Here is a 23,486-nt window from a genome sequence, read left to right on the forward strand (position 1 = left end):
ATTCAAGTTCGGATAAAACAAACTAAATTCAAATAACAAATTGCACTCATTTTTATAAATGAACCAAATTCAAATATTTGGGTTTAACTTAATTCAAATCAAATTTAAAATAAAAATTAATTTAAAGTCGAGTTTAAGCCTTAACTTGTAAATCTCAAACCAATTTTAATCAAACTTCTTTAAATTCGAGGAGACTTCAAATTGAGTTTTATTCGGGTTTTATCCAAATTAAATCCAACCCTACTTATAAAGAGAGAGATTTTTGCTATTATTTTAACACTAATACTATTCGTATCAATTTTAAGTATACAAATAGGTACACATTTGATGTGTCATCAAGTGATCAAGTGATTTTGAATTAAAGATAAAATAACATCCAATCATATACTCACACATCATATGTATACTCATTTATATACTCAAAAATAAATTCGCATAACATTGTTCTTATTTTAATAGTAATACAATACATACTAATACACAATTTTATTGTGTTGCCATACTCCATAATACATACTAATTTACAGTTTTATTGTGCCATTGACATATGAATTAACATGATGAATCATTTATCTTTTTACTGTTTCTATAATTATTATATTATTGTTTTCATGGCAAAATTTGAAAAATTTAATATTTAAGCAATCAAAGTAATTCGTTTGAATATGATTTTTTATAAAAAAATAAAAATAAAATCTTTAACTTTTTTGTATATTTCTAAACAATGACTTGATAGATTAAAATTTTAAAAATATATAATTTAATAATACCGGAAAAATACAACTCGGAAGCACAAGAAACACAGCCAATAAACGGTGTATATAGTATCTCAAATATGGCGATCTGATAAAATAAACAGAAGATGAACGAAGAAGAGATTTTACCTGTTACGTCCTCAAACACAGCAGGTGGGTCTTTAGATGGAGCTTCAACTTAACTTCCTTCTTGAATGAACTGCAAAATAGTAAATGAGGATGTTGCAGACAACAAAAACGGCTTAATCCCAAAAAAATAAGCCACATAAATCTGTGTGAAGTAGTTTCCAAAAATCCATAATTTATGCTTTTGTGCACACTTGGTGGTTCGAGTTTGCAAATTTGTGTGATATACTGGGCGGCATATCTATTTGTAGTAGTTAGAGGGTTGGTTTCATCGGGCTGCAAATTCAGGCTTCTGTATTTACAGATGGAATGGAGCAGAACTGAGCTTAAACAGGAGTCGTCTTGCCCTCAACTTAATCTAGAATGTTCAACTTGAACTGACAAGAAGTTACCAGAAACTGCCGAAGAAGAAGAAGAAGAAGAACAGTTGCCATAGATAAAACAAAAAAAAGAATCGTCAGAACCATGGAAAATAAAAATTCGTTGGAAAAGATTATCATCCGCCATGTTTTTCTGGTATTTTCAAGCTGGATGGGGGAAGTTGAAAATCGGTTGAGTCAGCTCTAAATACAAGTTGAAGCTTAACTTTTACAGACAAATTTCTGTTGCAACAATATCAGAGATTGGGAACTTATACACAAAGTTGGCTTGTATGTTCGTTGCCTAGCTCTCCATTCGTGTATGCTAACTGAAATTAAAGCTATTATCCACATATTCATGTTTCTTTTTCTTACGACATTTATGTGTTAATCGTCTTGTGTTTTGACTGCATATATTCATGCATTCACCTATATCAAAGAAGTATCAGAAGTACTAACCAAGCTTGCTTCAGATGATGCTTATAAGAATTGCCACCATTGCTCACCCAGGTATCCTCTGATCACTTCCATGAAGCCCTACAAGACATTAACGATACATAAAAATGTCAACCTAAATTTTCACAAATCATCACCAAGGTTAAAGCAGAGGTGGGGCTTCATGCGGGTGATCAGAGAATGTCCAGGTGTGCAACAGTGGTTATTCATAATGGTTCAATAAATTCTTCTGATACCTTTTTTTGAGGTAAATAATGAATAACTGGAGTCTAGAAACAAGATAAGCACATAAATATCTTGAAGAAAAAAGAACATGATATACTATACAGATAAGACTTTTACCTGAGTTTGCAAACCTTGTATGGATAACGGAGAGCAACAACAGTTATGATGAAAATTCGCTGGTACTTCTAAAAAAAATCCATTGCTAATCCCTGGCTTATAAAGAACTAGTTTTAAAGGATTAAAGAAACTGTATATTTGTTAAACAGAAAGACATGAAGGAAGAAGCACACACAAAAGTTCTACCAAATAAATCAAAGGCAGTTCACCAAGATAACATTTAAAAATTCAGTTAATAGCAATACATACAAATTTAGATACTCGTAACTTTTTATCAAGAAGAAAATCATAAAAAAGGGAAGACATAGAAGGTATTAAAAAAATGGAAACAAAATTTTTCCTGCTTTTAGATTTTGAAGTGTTAACGAATTTCAATTCTGATAAAATGTAATCCTAAAGCAGGTGGTTGGTAGCAGTGATGAAAAAATTGGGTTAAATAATAGAACGGAGTACTACACTGGAAATCAAGAAAAATTGTAAGAAACCGGAAGTTCAAAGTCTGCAACTGTATGTATTTCACAAAATAAAAAACACCTGTCAAAAAAATTGAAATGAATCGCTAAATTTGGAAGGTTTTGCAGAACTTAAGGAAAAGAAAAGGATGTCTTTAGACAAAGAAAATTCTGCACCTTTCGGTCTCATGATTCGTCAATTAAAGATTGCAACTGATGTTGGAATGTAGAAATTTTTTCAGCATCTACAACCATCATTAGCCCTGTTAAGTGGTAATTTTTCAGCTGCAAAATTTATTCAAACCATATATTAGAAATTTTTATGTTATGGGAGTTATTAGTAGCAAAAATAAAGATAACATCACTATCATTGGAAATAACAATTCCATTGAACAAGAGTATAACAATATCAATAGAGAAGAACACAGAAAAATTTTCCTACTTGCCTACCTAAAAACATGACACATTATTCAACAAAAACACACCTCAACACAAGGTGAAAAGCAACATCTTGACAGAAGTCACAAAATGTAATATTGTAATGCTGATTAATCAATAGTATTGTCTTTAATTCATTTCAAAAGTTCTGTCACAATGAAAGTCCAAATAGTCTTACAACAATTTCACTTGCCTCTTGAGTTTCAACCCGCTGAGCGCGCATAGGAAAAGTGAAGGACCAACTGCTTAGCTGAAATGTATTTGACATAACAATCAAATGAATGAATGAACAAAATAGCAGTTAAAGACATGGCTTAATACGTAAAAGGTTGGGTAAAAATAAAAGGAAATGAAAAAAAAAAAGATATTCTAGGGTTAAAAAAATCAATACCTGGTGAAAAATTTCATCTTCAGGCTTAATATATATCATCTCCTCATCACTCCGACTACCTAGCTTCTTTTTCCGGCTCACATTCTTGAGCTGCTATTTTTCATCCATAGACACAGAAAGAGAGAATTTAAGAAAGAATTCTTAAACCCGTCCATTGATCAAAATAGTAAAAGATAAATGAGCAGCAGAAATATGCTAAGGCATTTCAACCTTGTAAATTTTACAGACTAGCAGATAAAACTTAAAACGGAAGGAATCTTGGAGCTCCTTTGTCAGCTTCAAAAAGAGAAAAAAAAGTAAGTTAAGCACAGAAAGTCCTTCTAGCAGATAAAAAGAACATTATTATACAAGCTCAATGTCCACACTGTATAATCATCTAACCTCATCTTCTGTAGCCCACGAGACTTCATCAAAGAGAGCATCATACATAGGTGGTAAAAGCTGAGGAGGAAGATTAACCACACGCTGTGAGACCAACAGACCCACGTCATCTGCTTGCTCTCCCAATAGTAACCTCAAGTCATTTATTACATCCTTCTCCCTGCATACTTTAAGCAGATACTCCTTGAGCTCCATTATACATTTATGATCCTGATAAGAATGAAATCTACAGTTTCTTAGCCAGCACAAATGATTTCTAATAGATACGATGATCAGCTCACTACAACTGTTGTAAATAGCTGCCAGTTTCAAATTATGTAACACACAATGCCGTCACAGCATAGTGAGACACCACAACCGAAATTTTTCAAGAAAGTATTGGCATATTTTAAGCATGTATATTTTATTTGCTAGGGCAACAGAAAAAAAAGAATCGTATTCAAACTATTAAAAAAAAAAAAGAATAAGCTAACCACAAAAAGTAGGTATAGCTTTCTGTATAGATCTGACAGGCTTGAAAAAATATGAAATGACAGCATGGTTTACATATCCATGGCACTCCCAGGTTTCAGAAAATAATTTGTTCATTTACAGAAAATTCGATCTAAGCTAGTTAAGCTCAAATTCAAGTTCGGATAAAACAAACTAAATTCAAATAACAAATTGCACTCATTTTTATAAATGAACCAAATTCAAATATTTGGGTTTAACTTAATTCAAATCAAATTTAAAATAAAAATTAATTTAAAGTCGAGTTTAAGCCTTAACTTGTAAATCTCAAACCAATTTTAATCAAACTTCTTTAAATTCGAGGAGACTTCAAATTGAGTTTTATTCGGGTTTTATCCAAATTAAATCCAACCCTACTTATAAAGAGAGAGATTTTTGCTATTATTTTAACACTAATACTATTCGTATCAATTTTAAGTATACAAATAGGTACACATTTGATGTGTCATCAAGTGATCAAGTGATTTTGAATTAAAGATAAAATAACATCCAATCATATACTCACACATCATATGTATACTCATTTATATACTCAAAAATAAATTCGCATAACATTGTTCTTATTTTAATAGTAATACAATACATACTAATACACAATTTTATTGTGTTGCCATACTCCATAATACATACTAATTTACAGTTTTATTGTGCCATTGACATATGAATTAACATGATGAATCATTTATCTTTTTACTGTTTCTATAATTATTATATTATTGTTTTCATGGCAAAATTTGAAAAATTTAATATTTAAGCAATCAAAGTAATTCGTTTGAATATGATTTTTTATAAAAAAATAAAAATAAAATCTTTAACTTTTTTGTATATTTCTAAACAATGACTTGATAGATTAAAATTTTAAAAATATATAATTTAATAATACCGGAAAAATACAACTCGGAAGCACAAGAAACACAGCCAATAAACGGTGTATATAGTATCTCAAATATGGCGATCTGATAAAATAAACAGAAGATGAACGAAGAAGAGATTTTACCTGTTACGTCCTCAAACACAGCAGGTGGGTCTTTAGATGGAGCTTCAACTTAACTTCCTTCTTGAATGAACTGCAAAATAGTAAATGAGGATGTTGCAGACAACAAAAACGGCTTAATCCCAAAAAAATAAGCCACATAAATCTGTGTGAAGTAGTTTCCAAAAATCCATAATTTATGCTTTTGTGCACACTTGGTGGTTCGAGTTTGCAAATTTGTGTGATATACTGGGCGGCATATCTATTTGTAGTAGTTAGAGGGTTGGTTTCATCGGGCTGCAAATTCAGGCTTCTGTATTTACAGATGGAATGGAGCAGAACTGAGCTTAAACAGGAGTCGTCTTGCCCTCAACTTAATCTAGAATGTTCAACTTGAACTGACAAGAAGTTACCAGAAACTGCCGAAGAAGAAGAAGAAGAAGAACAGTTGCCATAGATAAAACAAAAAAAAGAATCGTCAGAACCATGGAAAATAAAAATTCGTTGGAAAAGATTATCATCCGCCATGTTTTTCTGGTATTTTCAAGCTGGATGGGGGAAGTTGAAAATCGGTTGAGTCAGCTCTAAATACAAGTTGAAGCTTAACTTTTACAGACAAATTTCTGTTGCAACAATATCAGAGATTGGGAACTTATACACAAAGTTGGCTTGTATGTTCGTTGCCTAGCTCTCCATTCGTGTATGCTAACTGAAATTAAAGCTATTATCCACATATTCATGTTTCTTTTTCTTACGACATTTATGTGTTAATCGTCTTGTGTTTTGACTGCATATATTCATGCATTCACCTATATCAAAGAAGTATCAGAAGTACTAACCAAGCTTGCTTCAGATGATGCTTATAAGAATTGCCACCATTGCTCACCCAGGTATCCTCTGATCACTTCCATGAAGCCCTACAAGACATTAACGATACATAAAAATGTCAACCTAAATTTTCACAAATCATCACCAAGGTTAAAGCAGAGGTGGGGCTTCATGCGGGTGATCAGAGAATGTCCAGGTGTGCAACAGTGGTTATTCATAATGGTTCAATAAATTCTTCTGATACCTTTTTTTGAGGTAAATAATGAATAACTGGAGTCTAGAAACAAGATAAGCACATAAATATCTTGAAGAAAAAAGAACATGATATACTATACAGATAAGACTTTTACCTGAGTTTGCAAACCTTGTATGGATAACGGAGAGCAACAACAGTTATGATGAAAATTCGCTGGTACTTCTAAAAAAAATCCATTGCTAATCCCTGGCTTATAAAGAACTAGTTTTAAAGGATTAAAGAAACTGTATATTTGTTAAACAGAAAGACATGAAGGAAGAAGCACACACAAAAGTTCTACCAAATAAATCAAAGGCAGTTCACCAAGATAACATTTAAAAATTCAGTTAATAGCAATACATACAAATTTAGATACTCGTAACTTTTTATCAAGAAGAAAATCATAAAAAAGGGAAGACATAGAAGGTATTAAAAAAATGGAAACAAAATTTTTCCTGCTTTTAGATTTTGAAGTGTTAACGAATTTCAATTCTGATAAAATGTAATCCTAAAGCAGGTGGTTGGTAGCAGTGATGAAAAAATTGGGTTAAATAATAGAACGGAGTACTACACTGGAAATCAAGAAAAATTGTAAGAAACCGGAAGTTCAAAGTCTGCAACTGTATGTATTTCACAAAATAAAAAACACCTGTCAAAAAAATTGAAATGAATCGCTAAATTTGGAAGGTTTTGCAGAACTTAAGGAAAAGAAAAGGATGTCTTTAGACAAAGAAAATTCTGCACCTTTCGGTCTCATGATTCGTCAATTAAAGATTGCAACTGATGTTGGAATGTAGAAATTTTTTCAGCATCTACAACCATCATTAGCCCTGTTAAGTGGTAATTTTTCAGCTGCAAAATTTATTCAAACCATATATTAGAAATTTTTATGTTATGGGAGTTATTAGTAGCAAAAATAAAGATAACATCACTATCATTGGAAATAACAATTCCATTGAACAAGAGTATAACAATATCAATAGAGAAGAACACAGAAAAATTTTCCTACTTGCCTACCTAAAAACATGACACATTATTCAACAAAAACACACCTCAACACAAGGTGAAAAGCAACATCTTGACAGAAGTCACAAAATGTAATATTGTAATGCTGATTAATCAATAGTATTGTCTTTAATTCATTTCAAAAGTTCTGTCACAATGAAAGTCCAAATAGTCTTACAACAATTTCACTTGCCTCTTGAGTTTCAACCCGCTGAGCGCGCATAGGAAAAGTGAAGGACCAACTGCTTAGCTGAAATGTATTTGACATAACAATCAAATGAATGAATGAACAAAATAGCAGTTAAAGACATGGCTTAATACGTAAAAGGTTGGGTAAAAATAAAAGGAAATGAAAAAAAAAAAGATATTCTAGGGTTAAAAAAATCAATACCTGGTGAAAAATTTCATCTTCAGGCTTAATATATATCATCTCCTCATCACTCCGACTACCTAGCTTCTTTTTCCGGCTCACATTCTTGAGCTGCTATTTTTCATCCATAGACACAGAAAGAGAGAATTTAAGAAAGAATTCTTAAACCCGTCCATTGATCAAAATAGTAAAAGATAAATGAGCAGCAGAAATATGCTAAGGCATTTCAACCTTGTAAATTTTACAGACTAGCAGATAAAACTTAAAACGGAAGGAATCTTGGAGCTCCTTTGTCAGCTTCAAAAAGAGAAAAAAAAGTAAGTTAAGCACAGAAAGTCCTTCTAGCAGATAAAAAGAACATTATTATACAAGCTCAATGTCCACACTGTATAATCATCTAACCTCATCTTCTGTAGCCCACGAGACTTCATCAAAGAGAGCATCATACATAGGTGGTAAAAGCTGAGGAGGAAGATTAACCACACGCTGTGAGACCAACAGACCCACGTCATCTGCTTGCTCTCCCAATAGTAACCTCAAGTCATTTATTACATCCTTCTCCCTGCATACTTTAAGCAGATACTCCTTGAGCTCCATTATACATTTATGATCCTGATAAGAATGAAATCTACAGTTTCTTAGCCAGCACAAATGATTTCTAATAGATACGATGATCAGCTCACTACAACTGTTGTAAATAGCTGCCAGTTTCAAATTATGTAACACACAATGCCGTCACAGCATAGTGAGACACCACAACCGAAATTTTTCAAGAAAGTATTGGCATATTTTAAGCATGTATATTTTATTTGCTAGGGCAACAGAAAAAAAAGAATCGTATTCAAACTATTAAAAAAAAAAAAGAATAAGCTAACCACAAAAAGTAGGTATAGCTTTCTGTATAGATCTGACAGGCTTGAAAAAATATGAAATGACAGCATGGTTTACATATCCATGGCACTCCCAGGTTTCAGAAAATAATTTGTTCATTTACAAAAAATGTGGACTTGGAATTCCTAATACTGATGGTGCCACACATACTAACCTAATGTCTTCTAAAAGATGGAACAAAGTCACTCAGGATTTTACCCACTGGAACCATTCAAGAAGAAAAAGGGATAAGACAAGAGTGCAAGAAGCTTGCCTTATATCTCCCTAAACTAAGAGCAGTAACAACTGAAAAAGGCGAATCGTCTTCATCACCCTCTGTTTTAACAATAGTGCCTACAATGGTCTGTCCCAATATCAAGTCCACAAAACCACTCAAATCCCATTGAGCATCATCAAGGTAAGTCTGTAGCAAAATTTTCACTCCATGGAAGTCATCTGGTTTTGGGTCAAAGAACACGAAATCTGCTTGGACAACTCCCTACAATGAAACATACCATAATCAACACGAAATAGCAAATTTCGAAATAAACAAAATTTAACTAACTTTGACTTCAAATAACTTGCAGGAAACACAACTCCTTACATCAAAACCCTCATCTTCAGAAGACTCCGAGTGATTACTCTTTTCTATCAAACTCTTATTAAAAAATCCATTACCTAAAAAAGTTCGAATCAATTTAATAATGATAATGATAATAATTTCAAGCACATAGCAACATATAACTCAAAATAAGCTTCAGTTGGATAAAAATTACTGGTTGAATTAGGAAAAGACTCTCTATGGGTTCTGGCTTTGTGTGTTTGACTCCTGACCATTTGAACTGAAGCCACTTGGGCCACCGAACGAGCAAACCGAGAGAAAGTTAACGGCTGAGGTCTCAACGAACGGCGATGCCCTTTTGGCTTCCGAGGCATCTCGTTACTTCAACTCTGTCAAAAACAACAACAAAAAAAATAAATACCAAATCCACCATTTTCCATTTCATATCAGGAGGCCGAAAGCGAGTGGGAAGAGTTCAGGTGAATAAGAGCGTAACGTATAATACAATAAGATTTCTGTTAACAAAACTGATTGATTATGGAAGAACAATCAACTAACAAGCGAATGAAGATTAAATTGAACATATTTGATACTGTAATTGCAGAAGAAAGAAAGCGAAAGTACCGCAATGATATCGAAACTGAGCTTCAGGATCAAGATTAGGGATTAAAAATTAACAGAAATTCCGTCTCACTTGAATTCTTAACGGTCTTCTTGAACTTTAGGGTTTATCAGAGCTTCTACTGAAAAAATCTTGGTGTCCCTTTCTTATTGGGTAGTGTAATAAGCAGAGATACACCTTTCCACACCAGATTGACACCATGTGACTAGGAGTGTTTAGTGTTTACTTGATAAAATACCCTAATTAAACTTTGATTCCATAGTAATTAAGTTTGATCAAGACTCAACTTAATATAAAAAAGATTTAATTTGAAATTAAAAAGTTAAGGTTTAAATTCAGCTTCAAAACAATTTAATTATATATTCAATTTGATTTAATTCGAATTTATATATTTGAACTAATTTGACTTTGACTTGTTTGATTATAATTCAGATTCAATCTCAAATTGATTTAATCAAATCTAACCTTTACCTTTATACTTGAATGGTAAGAGTTTAATTTTTCTTTTTACTCAAAATTAAAAAAGTTTAATTTTTAATAAAATTATGCATAATTATAATGATTATTGATTCGTGTATAAGTGATAATATATTACAATATAATTAAATATTATTTAATTTTTAATTTAAATTTATCTTATTAAACAATAAGATATTATCATTAATATAAAATTAATACTATGATTAGTAAAATTAGATAATTATTGTGATGTTATTTATTATTAGTTAAAAATAAAAATATTTATAAAAAATTAATAATAATAATAAAATTACGGCTATCTTATTAATTTTTTAATAGTTAAAGTCAAGATAATTTTATAATATATTAATAATAAAAAATAGATTGAAGGAAACATTTTTTAGGGTTCTTTTGGACACGTTTTACTCTTGAATAAAAGTTTGATTTAAGATAAATATATTAATTAATTGATTTTATATATATGGCCTAAGGACTTATTCCAACCCAAAGTATGTTATTTTTCTAAGTTTTCTTCTATTAATTTTGAAAATTCTATTTACCTGGTTAAGTCTGTTAGTTTTAAGGATAAAATTATCATTTTATATGTAATATTAAAAATAAATTTAAATTTTATTTTTTTCTAAACCCTAAAAACTAACAATTTTCTCTCAATCTAAGTTTTTCAAAACAACACTTTCCCCTAAGGTTTTCAAACTTTCAGTTCAATTTTTTGACAACAAAGAGCTTTTCTGATGATCTCTAGGCAACATCTCTTCCTCTTCGATGCGTCCTCCTTCCAACAGTCATCCTTCTAACTCAGTGTGATGTCGTCTTTGTGGAAAAACAAAAATGAGGTATTCATGAGCAATGAAGACTCTTCGTCGATGAAGATGATATTGCACCCAGTCAGAAGGACAACTGCTAGAGGGAGGATACATCGAAGAAAAAGAGACATTACCTGGAGATTACTAGAGAAGCTCTTCATCATCAGAAAATTGAATTGAAAGTTTAAAAATCCTAGAGGAAAAAAAATACTATTTTTAAAAATTTTGGTTGAAAAAAATTATTAATTTTTAGAGTTTGGGGGAGAAATGATATAACTAACGATTTCGGTTAATTTTAACCATCTCTAAGTGGGTAAATAAAATTTTAAAGTCAAAAAAGGAAAACTTAGAAAAACAATATACTTTGGAAACCGGGGGGAGAGGAGAGGAATAAGTCCTTTGGCTTATATATGTGTGTGTGTATGTGTGTTTACCATCAAATGCTTTCGTATACAAAAATATAAAACAGAATAAGGGTGTTTTGGAATCTCAACTTTTAAATAAATTCAAAAAGAGTTAAAATAAAAAAAAAATTCCTCAAATTCCATTGATTTTGAAATTTATATAAGCAATTTCAAAGATACTAATGGGTGGATAGATATTCAATTAAATAAGGAACTCGAGCCAGCCTGTCATGGGTCCATTAGTAGGCCCAAATCATGTACAACTCATGGTGGGTCGAGCCTATGAACAGTCACAGGCTCAGTCCAAACTACCAAAAATATTAATTGTAAAATGTTGAATTGTCACAATCTAGTAAAGTTATTCAGCCACATTGATTTTAATTGAATTTGAGCAACCCGGTTCAAAATAAATGAAATGTAAGAAGAAAATTCATTGCATAGAGAAAGGGCAAAGTAACATGTTGATTTCTTATAAAAATGGTACTTTATAATTAATTTCTTGGAGAAGTATTTTAAAAATAAATATATTAAATTAAATAATAAAATTTCTCTGATGAGTGAACCATTAATTATTTATTTATTAGAATTTATAATATGACGAGTTACTCTTAAATAGAGATATTAATTATTTTAATCATTTTTTCGATCAATTATATATGTCTAACCGAATTTTTATTCAATATATAGGTTAAAGGATTATTTTCCACCCAAGTTTTAATGTCAAAACAAATATATTTTTATAGAGTTTGAAAAACTCAAAATTCCACTTATGAGTTAACTTCTGTTAAAATTAAGGGTAAAATTGTCATTTTATTAATAATATTCAAAAATATAAATTTCATTAAGTTTTCTCCGTAGATTTAGAAAACTAACAACTCTATTATTATTTTGTGAAAAACTAAAATAACTACATTTATTATCGCTTTTAAAAATATTATAATTTATTTTTTTATTAAGCTAATAAAAATAATTAGTTAAATTATATTTTTAGCTTAAATATAATTTTTTATATTTAATTTCTAATAATAATTTGGAGAATATTTTTAGAAAAATCTAATGAATTATATAGTGAAGACATGAAGGTGTGGAGGGATAAGAATGATATAAACATTAATTAATTTACTCATGGATGAGTATTTAAATTTTAAAAAGTTGAAGGATGCAATTTTGGGATTTTAATATACCTTGGTGGGAACAAGTATTTTGGCCTATAATTTTTTATCGGCCAAAGGACTATGCCTCCCCCCCCCCCCCAAATCTCAATTTAAAAATAAAATCGTTATTTTATTAATAATAATTAAAAAAATATAAAATTTATTATGTTCCACTCCACAATTTTAAAAACTAACAAATTCACTCATGTCTAAAAATTTTTATTTTTCAAAAATAATATTTTTCCTCAAAAATCTAAGGTTTATTTTTCAAAGGCTCTCTGACCACTAGAGAAAGAGCTTCAACCCACCATTTCACCAACTACCTCCAAAGCTTCCAGATGATGCATTGAAAAAACATCTTTGTCGATTCCAAAAGAATTGACAAAAACCCATCTTTGTCAACTCCATCGATTTTTCTGGAATCGACAAAGTTTTTGTCATTTCTAGATGGGTCTTCATTGATTCCAAACGAATGGACGAAGATGTATCTTCGTCGCCTCTTCTTTCATTGGACAGTGAAAATTTGGTGGTTGATGAGATAATGGATTGAAGTGTTGTCATCGGTTGCCAAAGATGGTGGCTAAAGAATGTCTGAAAAATAATCTTTTGGTTTTAAGGGGGGAATGCTATTTTTGAAAGTTAAAAAACTTTAAGTAAAGATAAAGTTATTAGTTTCTAAAATTATGGGGAAAAAACATAATAAATTTTATATTTTTTTATATTATTAATGAAATGATGATTTTATCTTTACCTCTTTTAACATAAGTTAGTCTATAGATAAAACTTCTGATTTTTTTAATCCCATAGATGTAACTTGGGAAATGTATTAACTCTTTAAGGGGTGGGGAGTGGTGGTGGAGGAATAGTCTTTTGGTCTTTTTTAATCCATGTAATATATATGATACTGGTAACCATATTTCCGACACAATTTATTTGTTTGTTTTTAAACCATTAGAAACATGCAAGTCACATTAATGCGTTGATATGTCCGTTTTTAGTTCTGAAATTTGTAATTTCTAAGAAGGCCAATAAATTTATTCCCACGTAAGGTGTAGTGAAATTTCAAAGTTATATCTTTTACTTTTAAAAAGTTTAAATATCTATTCATGAAATAATTTTTATTAAAAATTTTAGTTTGGGTTAGAGTAAAATTATTATTTAATAAAAAATTTAAAAAACTAAATTTCTATCATATTTTTCTTTCTCAATTTGAAAATCTCATAATTTTCTTAAATTTTTTTTTTTTTAAATTTGAAAAGTGGTAATTTCTTCTCTAGAGTTTTTTTTCTCTTTTCTCCGGCAACAATCTGCCATCTCTGATTGTCGGCCATCTTCCTTTCCGTCTTATGTCTCCCTTTCGACCTCTTTTCGACCATTGATTGACAGAAATCGTTTGAAAATCTTTCAGATGTTGCCCAAACGTCATCTTCCAAATGAAAATTGTTTGGATTTCTATCTATCGGTGGTCAGAGAGAGGCTAGGAGAGAGAGAGATAAGACAGAAGGGAGGATTGCCAATGACCAGAGACGATAGATCTTCACCGAAGAAAAGAGAAAAAAATTTTAGAAAGAAATTATTATTTTTCAAACTTTAGTTGGGCAAATTGCAAGTTTTTAAATTTGTGAAAGAAAAATGTGCTAAAATTTTAATTTTTTAATAAATAACTATCTTATCTCTAATTTTAACTAATAATTTAATAAAAAATTGTTATATAAGTGGGTATTTAAATTTTTTAACATTAGAGGGTATCACTTTGAAGTTTGGCCTTCTAGGAATGGATGTCAGGACAATCATCGGCTGCCTATGTTATGTCTGTCCAATTTTCATGATCCCGATGCTTTTGTCTGTCTGGACACCATGCACAGTGGTGCTTGGGTAGCCAGCCGGTGGTAAATTCTCCCCCGCGACCCTTCTATGGATGGCAACGCAAAACATGTGGCAGCCGTCACATTGGTGTCTAACGCGCAAATGAAATTCATATCCTCCGTGCCTATTACATTGATACTGATTAAAGGATTGCTTAATATAAAGGCCAAAGGACTATTTCCCACCCAATGTATGCTGCATTCTCAAGTTTCTTCCTATTAACTTTGATAATATCAAATACTCACCCATGAGCAGTTAAAATTAACGAAACTCTAACCCCTTAAAATTTTATCTCTTTTTGCCCCCTTAAACTTTAAAAACTAAAGTTTCTCCCTAACCCAAGTTTTCAAAAATTGCATTTTTCTCCCCTAGGGTTTCCAAACCTTCAGATCCAATTTTTTCGACGATAACTGGCAATCTCCAAACACCTACTCTGCTTCTCTGACAACCCCTCCTTCCGGTTGTACACTTTCAACTCTGTACGACGTCTTCATCAAGACGAAGACGAATCGTCTTCGTCTCTAACGAAGATGTCGTCTTTGTCTCTGAATACGACGAAGACACGTAGTCTTCGTCTCTGACGAAGATGTCGTCTTCATCTCTGAACGAAGACGATTTGTCTTCGTCAGAGGTGAAGACGATTCGTCTTTGTCGACGATGACGCCTAGGAGGGGAAGACGCTGCACGGTTGGAAAGAAGAGACTCCAGGGAGGAGGAGACATCGCCTAGAGATCGTCGGTCTTTGTCAGAAAATTCAATCCGAAAGTTTGGAAACCCTAGGGGGGGAAATGTTGTTTTTGAAAACTTGGGTTGGAGAAAAATTGTTAGGGTTGAGAGTAAAAAAGAAATTAAATTAAAGTTTATTTTTAATATTACAGGTAAAATAACAATTTTGTCCTTGAATCAGTCAACCTGACGTTTTTTTTAACAACTTATGGGTAGGTAAATGAGTTTTTCAAAGTTAACGGAGGAAAATTTATAGAAATAGCATAACTCGGGTGGGAAATAGTTGTTTGGCCTAATATAAAACATATTAATCAAGGATATTTCCAATGTATAATTTCATTTCGTGTTATAGATGAATCATAATCTTTCTCGATAAAAGCACTTTTATATACCCGACTTAAAGTTCGGTAACTAATGTTTTTCATTTTAGACTTATTTAAAATTAATTTGTTTTTGAATTCCAATTAATTTGATTTAAATCTAACTTCAATATAGAGTGGTTGATATGTGAATATGACCCTATCACTAAGGATAAAAGTGTATTTGAGTTGAGTAGAACTTAAACACGGGTTAGTTCAAACATAGCTTGAATCAAAATATATAGTTTGAGATTGAAACCATCACACTAAAGAAGTAGAAAAAGACTCTCTTGAGAAAAAGAAAAGTTTTCAAAAAAGAATATCTCTAAAGAAAAAGAAGAATGGTCATTGAAGCAAGCTCTGATACGGTGATATCATCAAGACATCAATTTCGAGCCAAGATCAATCAATTTAAACTTCAATTTGAGTTTGACTCATTCAAATTGGACAACAATCTAAATCTGACCCGACTTATATCTAATCCATCCAAACCACCTCTACTTGTTTTTTTTTTTTTTACAAAAAATAATTATTATATAGAACTAAAAATTTGCTATAAAGATATAAAGGGCATACATACCCTAAAACAAATATCGCAAATGACTCAAAATCAAAGGTATAAAACCGCATCGGCACAAAATAATTAACTAGGTAAACTTTATATAGCACAAAATTAATATGAGATCTCATATATCATCTCTACGTTTATACCCTTAAATGGAACTATATTACAAATGCAAATGATGATCTCTCATTAAATACTGTAGATGAAACACTTTATTATTCCGCTTATACTGTAGGCAATAAGTCGTGATTGAAAAGATAATTGTGAAAGAAAATATACATGAAATCCCATTGAACTAGGAAGACATTTGAAAGGATAATTTGGCAAGCCGTAGGGCTCGCCGCTTTGAAAGCCCCTAACCATCACGTGTCTTGCCCATCAACAAAAGGGGAAAATAAAATGGATAATTTCCTAGACACCCCAGGATTCTTAAATGGTTTTTGAGTGCACAAAAAGTCCATTAACTAACAATGACACCCCTATTCAATTGACATTTAAAATTTACTGTAAGGCAAAAAGTCTCTTTACCTGTTTGGAGATTCCACGAGAACATAGAGATTATTTAAGGTTTTTATATTAATTTGATATTAATTATTGTTGATGGCGAAAATTACACCAATGAGAGTTACACAGAATTAGTGGTGTAATTTTATATAAGTAAATAAAGAAATTATGAGATTTTTAAAGTGATTTGGTTTACCTCTTAAATACCTATATTTACTATTATGTTATTGATTATTCTAGAAAAATTCGACAAAGTAACAATATGAAAATATGATTCGTTGTCTCATTGTCTTGTTATAATCTAGTATTCATAAGATAAAAGGAAATTATAATTGCATAATTATATGAAAAGATATAGCTAGATATGTAATGAAATCCGTTTCTACGGAAACACATTAATTACTGATAATGATATGACATATAAAATAAAAAATTTTAGTAATTTGTTACTATTTTCATCTTAAATATTAAAATATTATCAATATAATATTGATTTTATTATAATTATATTATTACTTATACATTTTTTAGAATAAAAATACCTTCATTTTTAATTAATATAATAAGTAATAGGAAAAATATTTTAAAATAATTATATTTAAAGACATTTAAGTAAAATAATAACTTAATATTATTTTATTACCTTAAATCAAATACATTAATTATTTATATCTATTAATTTAGTAATAAAAAATTATCCAAATCGAATACACCATAAGAATAACCAAAGAGTAACATTGTTAGTTTACGAAACTTGTGGGTATCCATGTTATTTACGAAACTTTTATGGGTTGAGGGGTGATTTCCCTGTATTTCATTGTTGTTACATTGATTTGATTTTCAAGGTCAATTATTAGTATAATTAAGTGGATTAAGATAATCTTAACACAATCTACAAAATTACATGATAATATTGGTAAGACTCAAATTTATATTTGACTTAAATCAATTAAACTAATGAAACGTTCACTTTGTCTACACTTCTTTATTGAAACATTTTTTTCAACAATTACTCTTTATTTGATAATTTTGATTTTTATTTCTCTTACGGTTTTTGTAATTCTTCTTAATATTAATGTTAATCATCCGGATAGTTTGAATTTAACATTATAGATCAAGTTTAAACTAATCTTTCATAGAATCTACACCTAAATGATAATATGTGGATGATAAATCCGAAGAAAGGATACATAATTCGATAAAGACAAATATTATTTTGTGTTTTGGAAATAATTTCTTAAATATTAAAATAAATGTTTTAAATAATTCAAAAATATCTATGAATTATAGTAATTTAATTTATAATAACTATATTTTGGATAATTAAAAAAATTTGCGGAGAGTTTTGCAGTTTAACCAAATTGTTTAGGAGGTGTGTACGATCTAATTTAATACAACTGGAAAGTTTTTATAAATCAAACTGAAAAAACAATTTGAAAAATTTTCAAACCAAACTAAATTATTTTAAGTTTTAAACCAAACCAAACCAAATTGAAAAATTATAGTTTGGTCTGATTTGGATTATGGTTTGAATAATAATTATCAATATCTTATGATACATGATACGATAGATACAAATAAAAAATCATACATATCATAAAATGTACTGAATTAATACGATATAATAAATATATCATATAATATGATACATATTATTGATATTAATTGATACACTTTTTTAGAGAAAATGATGGTGCATTATGGATGTTTATGAAAAATTTTTAAATATTAAAGATGATTGTAATATTTTTCAAAATAATGTCGTATCAATTATAATTTTTTATTATTTTATTTTTTAAGTGTATTATACGATACGAGATAATACATGATATAAAAAATTAGGTTTTTAATATATATAATACTATACACAATTCAATTATTATGATTTGAATTTATTAAAATCATTTATACATATATTAAAAAATACGATTTATAATTTGATTCAGTTTAAAAATTATCTAAACCATAATTGAAATTAAATTTGGAAGTTTTCAATTCAAACTAAACCATTCTATATACTAAATTAAATCAAACTATAACTTTCAAATGATTCAATTTAACTGAATAATACATACCATTAAAATTATCCATTGTTTGGTAGACTCGGAGAATAAAAAAGAAGAATTATTAATAAGATGAGCAGCAATCCTGTAATTTCGCACCCAAGTAATGGCAAAATCGGAAAGTCAACTTCCATAAATACCCTTCTCCACGCCCGTACCCGCTCTATCTTAAAGCCTCCCAGCCCGTCCACCTCATTTTCCTCATCTCTGTCTTTCTCCTTTTTTCTATCGAAAAAAAAGAAACAGTAATCAAATTAAAATCCCAAAACTCGCCAAAATAAAAATCCAAGCCAGCCATGGAACCGGCTCTTGTCGACTCAAAGGTCAACGAATCTCCTGAGATCGCCAACTCCGCTACTAACAACAGCAGCAACGATCACGGCTGGCAGAAGGTCACTTACGTCAAGCGCCAGCGCAAGACCGCTAAACCTAACGCCGATCCGGCGGCCGTAACTCTTCGATCTAACGGCGCCGTTAATGAAGATAAGAGTAATGTGTTCCGTAACCTCGAGCAGCAGGCCGAGGAACGACGTCGTCGTTTGTTCAGCGCTCAGCAAGCGAATGCGGCTGTTGTTCACGCTCCTCAAACGAGATCGAAGCACCGATCTGATGATGAGGACGATGACGAGAGTGAGACGGAGGCCGCCGAGAACGGCAAGGCCGAGGAGGTTAAGAAGGTGAAGCAAAAGAAGCCGAAGAAGCCTAAGATTACTGTGGCGGAAGCCGCGGCTAAGATTGACGCGACCGATCTCGCCGCGTTTCTTGTTGATATAACGGTAAGTTGGGAAATGATTTGGGAATTGTGCGTGTCTTGTTTATGATTCGTTTTGATCCGGTGATTTTTTAATTGGATTGTTTGAATAGGGCACGTATGAATCCCAGCAAGAGATACAAATGATGAGATTTGCTGATTATTTTGGGAGGGCATTTTCGGCGGTCAGTGCGTCTCAGTTCCCTTGGGTGAAGCTTTTCAAAGAGAGCACCGTGGCGAAGATTGCTGATGTAAGTTTCGCGATTTTGATTTGTGAAGCTTACGTCGTGATGTCAGACTATCAAGTGTTTGTAAAATTGAAGATTGTTTAGGGGGGAATGAGCTATCATGAGGCACATTTTATTAATTTTTTTTTAATTATATGTTTATAGTTTCATGGTTGTTGATTTTTAGGGTGTTTTATTTTTATTATTTGACGATAAAAGTGTGCTCAATTGCATCTCTGGTAAATTATTTTCCGCTATTTTGGTATCATAACTCGGTAATTTTTCGTTTGATAAATGCCATCTGTTGATTTTTTGGGTATGTATTTATATTAGTTAATTAAAATGTCTGGTAACTCTACATGGCTGTTAGGAAACTGTTGTACTTCCCTTTCCTCTCTTTTTTGTTAGTTTGTTTTACCAAATTGGTTGATATGATTTATATAACAGATACCCGTTTCTCATATTCCGGATGCTGTTTATAAGACATCAGTTGATTGGATCAACCAACGATCCCCCGAAGCACTTTCATCCTTTGTATTGTGGTCTTTGGATGGCATTTTTGCAGACCTGGATGCCCATCATGCTAGTGGAAAGGGTTCTAAGAAGGTCGTGCAACAAGCATCATCAAAATCCCAGGTAAAACTTTCTGACAAGAAGGCTTGGTTAGCCTGATGAGGGATGGCTAAGTAGAATTGCAGTGCCAATGATTTGTGTATAATTATTGTTATTTTGTTTGCAAAGAGCTTATTTCTCTTTTTTATTCCATTAATTATACATACTCTCCTAAGAATATATGAGAAAAGTATTCCTTTTTTCTTTTGAACGGTTTTTTCTATTCTAACCCAAGAAACTGGATCCATAATCGTAAGAACTGTGAGTTTGTCATCGAATGTGTCTGTCAGGCTAGGATTTTTGTCCACCAAAGGCATATTGAAAGATGAAATGAGAAATCTAGTGGTAGCTGTGATGCCTGTGGATATAGTCATACTTGTGATGGTAGTGCTTCTGCCAAATGAAAGACTACAGTTGCCGTATTTTAGAACCAGTCTATGATTGTCAACGTTAATGATAAAGATATCAATTGATCATCGCAAAGTTGGTCTATTTCTAATAACTAATTAACATACCTTTCTGTACTGATCTTTCATTTTTGCTCTAAAGCCTTGAATTTGAATGTGGTGTGTTCCAGTTTTTTCAATTTAGATGATATAATCATTGTTTTGATATTTACAATTTAGATCATTTTAACGATTTGAAGTGTGCAATTTTTGTTAAGCCTTCTCTTTTAGATGATGGGCTAGAGGATGGGGCTGATCAGTTTTGGTAACTTCATTGATTACTTTGAATGTAGTTGTAAGACACCACATTGATTTTGGATGAAGGAAGTGAACTCCTTCCATTGAGGCCCAAGCTAGGTGACTATGAGTCTTTGATTCTCCATAATTCTCACACAAGATGATAATAATTTATAACAAAAGATGAACGGCCTAGGATTCAAAAAATTTTGGCTTTGAAATCGTTTACTCCAAGAGAACTTGATCGTTTTTAAATTAGTTGATCTGCTGCTATTATTATTGTTTTTTCTTGTAAAAGTATATGTTCATCTGTGCATAATGGAAAATTTTATTTTGTGATGGGTCAGGATTTTGTGTTATAGCCTTTGAATTGTTACTGTTTTTTTTCCCATTAAATAGAGTTGACCGATTTGATTTTGTTATTGTTTGAATGCTGACTTCCCTTTCTATATTAGAAGTCAATTTGATTTAAGCTGTAAAACTGACCCTTTGATTTTTGAGATTTTAAGCTGTTTCTGCTAGCTATATGTTCCAAGTTATCGTTTTTTTGGAATAAATCAAACTCTAGCTTCCAAATAAATCTTAAAATATTTTCACATTAGATTGGTATTTAAACAATGTTTTATGAAATGACAGGTTGCAATTTTTGTGGCTTTGGCAATGGTTTTGCGACGAAAACCTGATGCCTTAATCAATGTTCTACCTACATTGAGGGACAGTCAGAAGTATCATGGACAAGATAAACTTCCAGTTACCATATGGATGATTACACAGGTTAGTGAAAAACAACAATGTATCAGCATAGCAAAGGGATTTACTTGGAAGACGAAGTCTGCTAGTTGTTATTCTTATCCCAATATATGTGCTTCTTAAGCCAGTTACGTAAATTTTGTTGTCTAGGCTTCACAAGGGGATCTGGCTGTGGGTTTATATGCGTGGGCACATAATCTTCTGCCAGTTGTTGGTAGCAAAAGTTGCAATCCATTGTCCAGGGACATAATTTTGCAGCTAGTGGAGAGGTATAGAGAGTTTAGAAATTTACAATTATTTTCTTCCTACAAATTCTTGTCTCTTTATGACATTTTATATTCTCATTGCAGAATCTTATCTACCCCAAAGGCTTGTACAATTTTGGTGAATGGAGCAGTTAGAAAGGGGGAGCGTTTGGTGCCACCTTTTGCCCTTGAGATACTGTTGCGACTTACATTCCCCACGTCTTCAGCTAGAGTAAAGGTGTGTATTAGCAATGGTGTTTACAGTCTGGTTTTTTATTTAATTAATTTGGTGCTCATACTTCACTTTGGATGTGGTGACTCATGTAGGCTACAGAAAGGTTTGAGGCAATATATCCCACCCTTAGAGAGGTGGCTCTAGCTGGTGCCACTGGAAGCAAAGCAATGAAACAAGTTTCACAGCAGATACAGAGTTTTTCTGTTAAACTAGCTGGAGAAAGTATGCAAACCGGAATTACATTTTCTAAAAGATATCAAAAAATGATAGGTTGGGAAGTTTATATTGAGAATAATCTTCTTTTTACAGGCACTCCTGAGTTATCAAATGAAGCAGCTGGCATTTTCATATGGTGTTTGACACAAAATGCTGATTGCTACAAGCAGTGGGTAAGCTGTTCTAATTTTTATCTTTCTTTGTTCAGGATGGTCTTTTTCATTTCATTTTTGGGCTCTACCATGTAGAATTTACATATTCTTTTTATCATACCTGCATATAAACAGGACAAGGTTTATCAGGATAATCTAGAAGCTAGCATCGCTGTTCTGAAAAAGCTCTCTAGTGAATGGAAGGAGCAATCCCCAAAGCTCTTACCTTTTGTCTCTTTGAAGACAACTCTCAAGAGTTTTAGGCAGAAGGTAGGTCCTTACTATTTTTTTGTATATATAAAATTGCTCAACAAGCTTAATCGAAATTCTAATAGAAAATTAGCCAACTTAACTAATGCTCATTATCAAATTTCTTTTCTTATAGAATGAGAATGCAATTGCTGGTGGAGCTGACAGTGCACACCAGGCACTCATCAAGAATTCAGACAAGTACTGTAAGCATATATTGGGAAAGTTGTCAAGCAGCCATGCTTGTCTCAAAAGCGTTGCCCTCCTTGCCGTTGCATTGGCTGTGGGTGTGACCTTCATGTCTCCGAACATGGAGTGCCCTGATTGGAAGAAGATTTCCGTATTCTTCAACTCCCTGGGCTCTATTTGAGCATGATGCAATGTATCATTCTCTTCTTACCAATACTTGCATCTTCCCTTCTTTCCGAACTTTCTGCTTCTGACCAAGTAAGCCAAAGGGGAAATAACTTTAAATTTTACTGTTGTTTAGGGATATGAAATGAGCTGATGACTTGAATACTGTTTTAGAATACAGGCCTTTAAATTATTTCTTGGAAAAAAGCCAGCATCTCCCTGGAAAATAAGGGTGAAGAAGATTTTCCCATTATGGATAGCCATAACTTCATTTTTTTTTTTTTTTGGGCTTGTAGATTTTAGTCATATGAATGATTTAAGTTAATGGCGGGATTTATTTAGAAATTACTTGAGAATTGAATTTTCCATACAATTTAATTTTACCCAGTTGTGTCAGTCTCTGAGCTCTCTCT

The 23,486-nt window shown here is 31.6% G+C and overlaps 3 protein-coding genes across 18 annotated transcripts; 1 reads left to right on the forward strand and 2 right to left on the reverse strand.

Annotated features, from left to right (window-relative positions):
* Window positions 1-737: 737 nt before the first annotated feature.
* Window positions 738-6,067, reverse strand: LOC123214721 (protein BCCIP homolog). The gene is made up of 9 exons (XM_044634681.1): window positions 6,023-6,067; window positions 5,208-5,277; window positions 3,701-3,910; window positions 3,530-3,595; window positions 3,320-3,409; window positions 3,122-3,178; window positions 2,039-2,775; window positions 1,700-1,777; window positions 738-954 (listed from the first exon to the last, which is right to left on the reverse strand). Exons 3-7 carry the CDS (start codon window positions 3,893-3,895, stop codon window positions 2,677-2,679), a joined length of 507 nt encoding a protein of 168 aa, XP_044490616.1. The 5' UTR covers window positions 3,896-3,910; window positions 5,208-5,277; window positions 6,023-6,067; the 3' UTR covers window positions 738-954; window positions 1,700-1,777; window positions 2,039-2,676.
* Window positions 5,061-9,829, reverse strand: LOC123214719 (protein BCCIP homolog). 16 transcript variants are annotated; one of them, XR_006501883.1, is made up of 12 exons: window positions 9,678-9,829; window positions 9,268-9,442; window positions 9,096-9,169; window positions 8,766-8,990; window positions 8,024-8,233; window positions 7,853-7,918; window positions 7,643-7,735; window positions 7,445-7,501; window positions 6,991-7,098; window positions 6,362-6,453; window positions 6,023-6,100; window positions 5,061-5,277 (listed from the first exon to the last, which is right to left on the reverse strand). XR_006501883.1 is itself a non-coding variant. In XM_044634680.1 (10 exons), the coding sequence occupies exons 2-9, from the start codon at window positions 9,425-9,427 to the stop codon at window positions 7,000-7,002; spliced, it is 984 nt and encodes a 327-aa protein (XP_044490615.1). In that variant the 5' UTR covers window positions 9,428-9,442; window positions 9,678-9,829; the 3' UTR covers window positions 5,061-5,277; window positions 6,991-6,999. The 16 variants fall into 16 exon arrangements, 2 of the variants coding, with proteins under 2 accessions (XP_044490615.1, XP_044490614.1); XR_006501882.1 differs by having other exon boundaries at window positions 6,362-6,895; XR_006501878.1 differs by having other exon boundaries at window positions 6,362-6,429; window positions 7,430-7,501.
* An 8,934-nt stretch (window positions 9,830-18,763) lies between these two features.
* Window positions 18,764-23,469, forward strand: LOC123213320. The gene is made up of 10 exons (XM_044632724.1): window positions 18,764-19,375; window positions 19,464-19,601; window positions 20,025-20,213; window positions 21,509-21,646; window positions 21,773-21,891; window positions 21,973-22,105; window positions 22,195-22,324; window positions 22,412-22,491; window positions 22,606-22,740; window positions 22,856-23,469. Exons 1-10 carry the CDS (start codon window positions 18,896-18,898, stop codon window positions 23,087-23,089), a joined length of 1,776 nt encoding a protein of 591 aa, XP_044488659.1. The 5' UTR covers window positions 18,764-18,895; the 3' UTR covers window positions 23,090-23,469.
* The last annotated feature ends 17 nt before the right edge of the window (window positions 23,470-23,486 follow it).

Source organism: Mangifera indica, chromosome 4, assembly GCF_011075055.1.
Source record: "Mangifera indica cultivar Alphonso chromosome 4, CATAS_Mindica_2.1, whole genome shotgun sequence".
NCBI classification, from domain to species: Eukaryota; Viridiplantae; Streptophyta; class Magnoliopsida; order Sapindales; family Anacardiaceae; genus Mangifera; species Mangifera indica.

Coding starts and splice junctions, on each gene's coding strand:
- LOC123214721 (XM_044634681.1), bottom strand. CDS start 3,895: ATGGAGCTCAAGGAGTATCTGCTTAAAGTATGCAGGGAGAAGGATGTA. Junction 3,410..3,529: donor TAGTCTGTAAAATTTACAAG/GTTGAAATGCCT, acceptor GAAAAATAGCAG/CTCAAGAATGTGAGCCGGAA. Junction 3,179..3,319: donor AAGATGAAATTTTTCACCAG/GTATTGATTTTT, acceptor AATACATTTCAG/CTAAGCAGTTGGTCCTTCAC.
- LOC123213320 (XM_044632724.1), top strand. CDS start 18,896: ATGGAACCGGCTCTTGTCGACTCAAAGGTCAACGAATCTCCTGAGATC. Junction 21,892..21,972: donor ATTTTGCAGCTAGTGGAGAG/GTATAGAGAGTT, acceptor TTCTCATTGCAG/AATCTTATCTACCCCAAAGG. Junction 22,741..22,855: donor TCAAGAGTTTTAGGCAGAAG/GTAGGTCCTTAC, acceptor CTTTTCTTATAG/AATGAGAATGCAATTGCTGG.
- LOC123214719 (XM_044634679.1), bottom strand. CDS start 9,427: ATGCCTCGGAAGCCAAAAGGGCATCGCCGTTCGTTGAGACCTCAGCCG. Junction 8,991..9,095: donor CTGAAGATGAGGGTTTTGAT/GTAAGGAGTTGT, acceptor GTTTCATTGTAG/GGAGTTGTCCAAGCAGATTT. Junction 7,919..8,023: donor CGTGGGCTACAGAAGATGAG/GTTAGATGATTA, acceptor CTCTTTTTGAAG/CTGACAAAGGAGCTCCAAGA.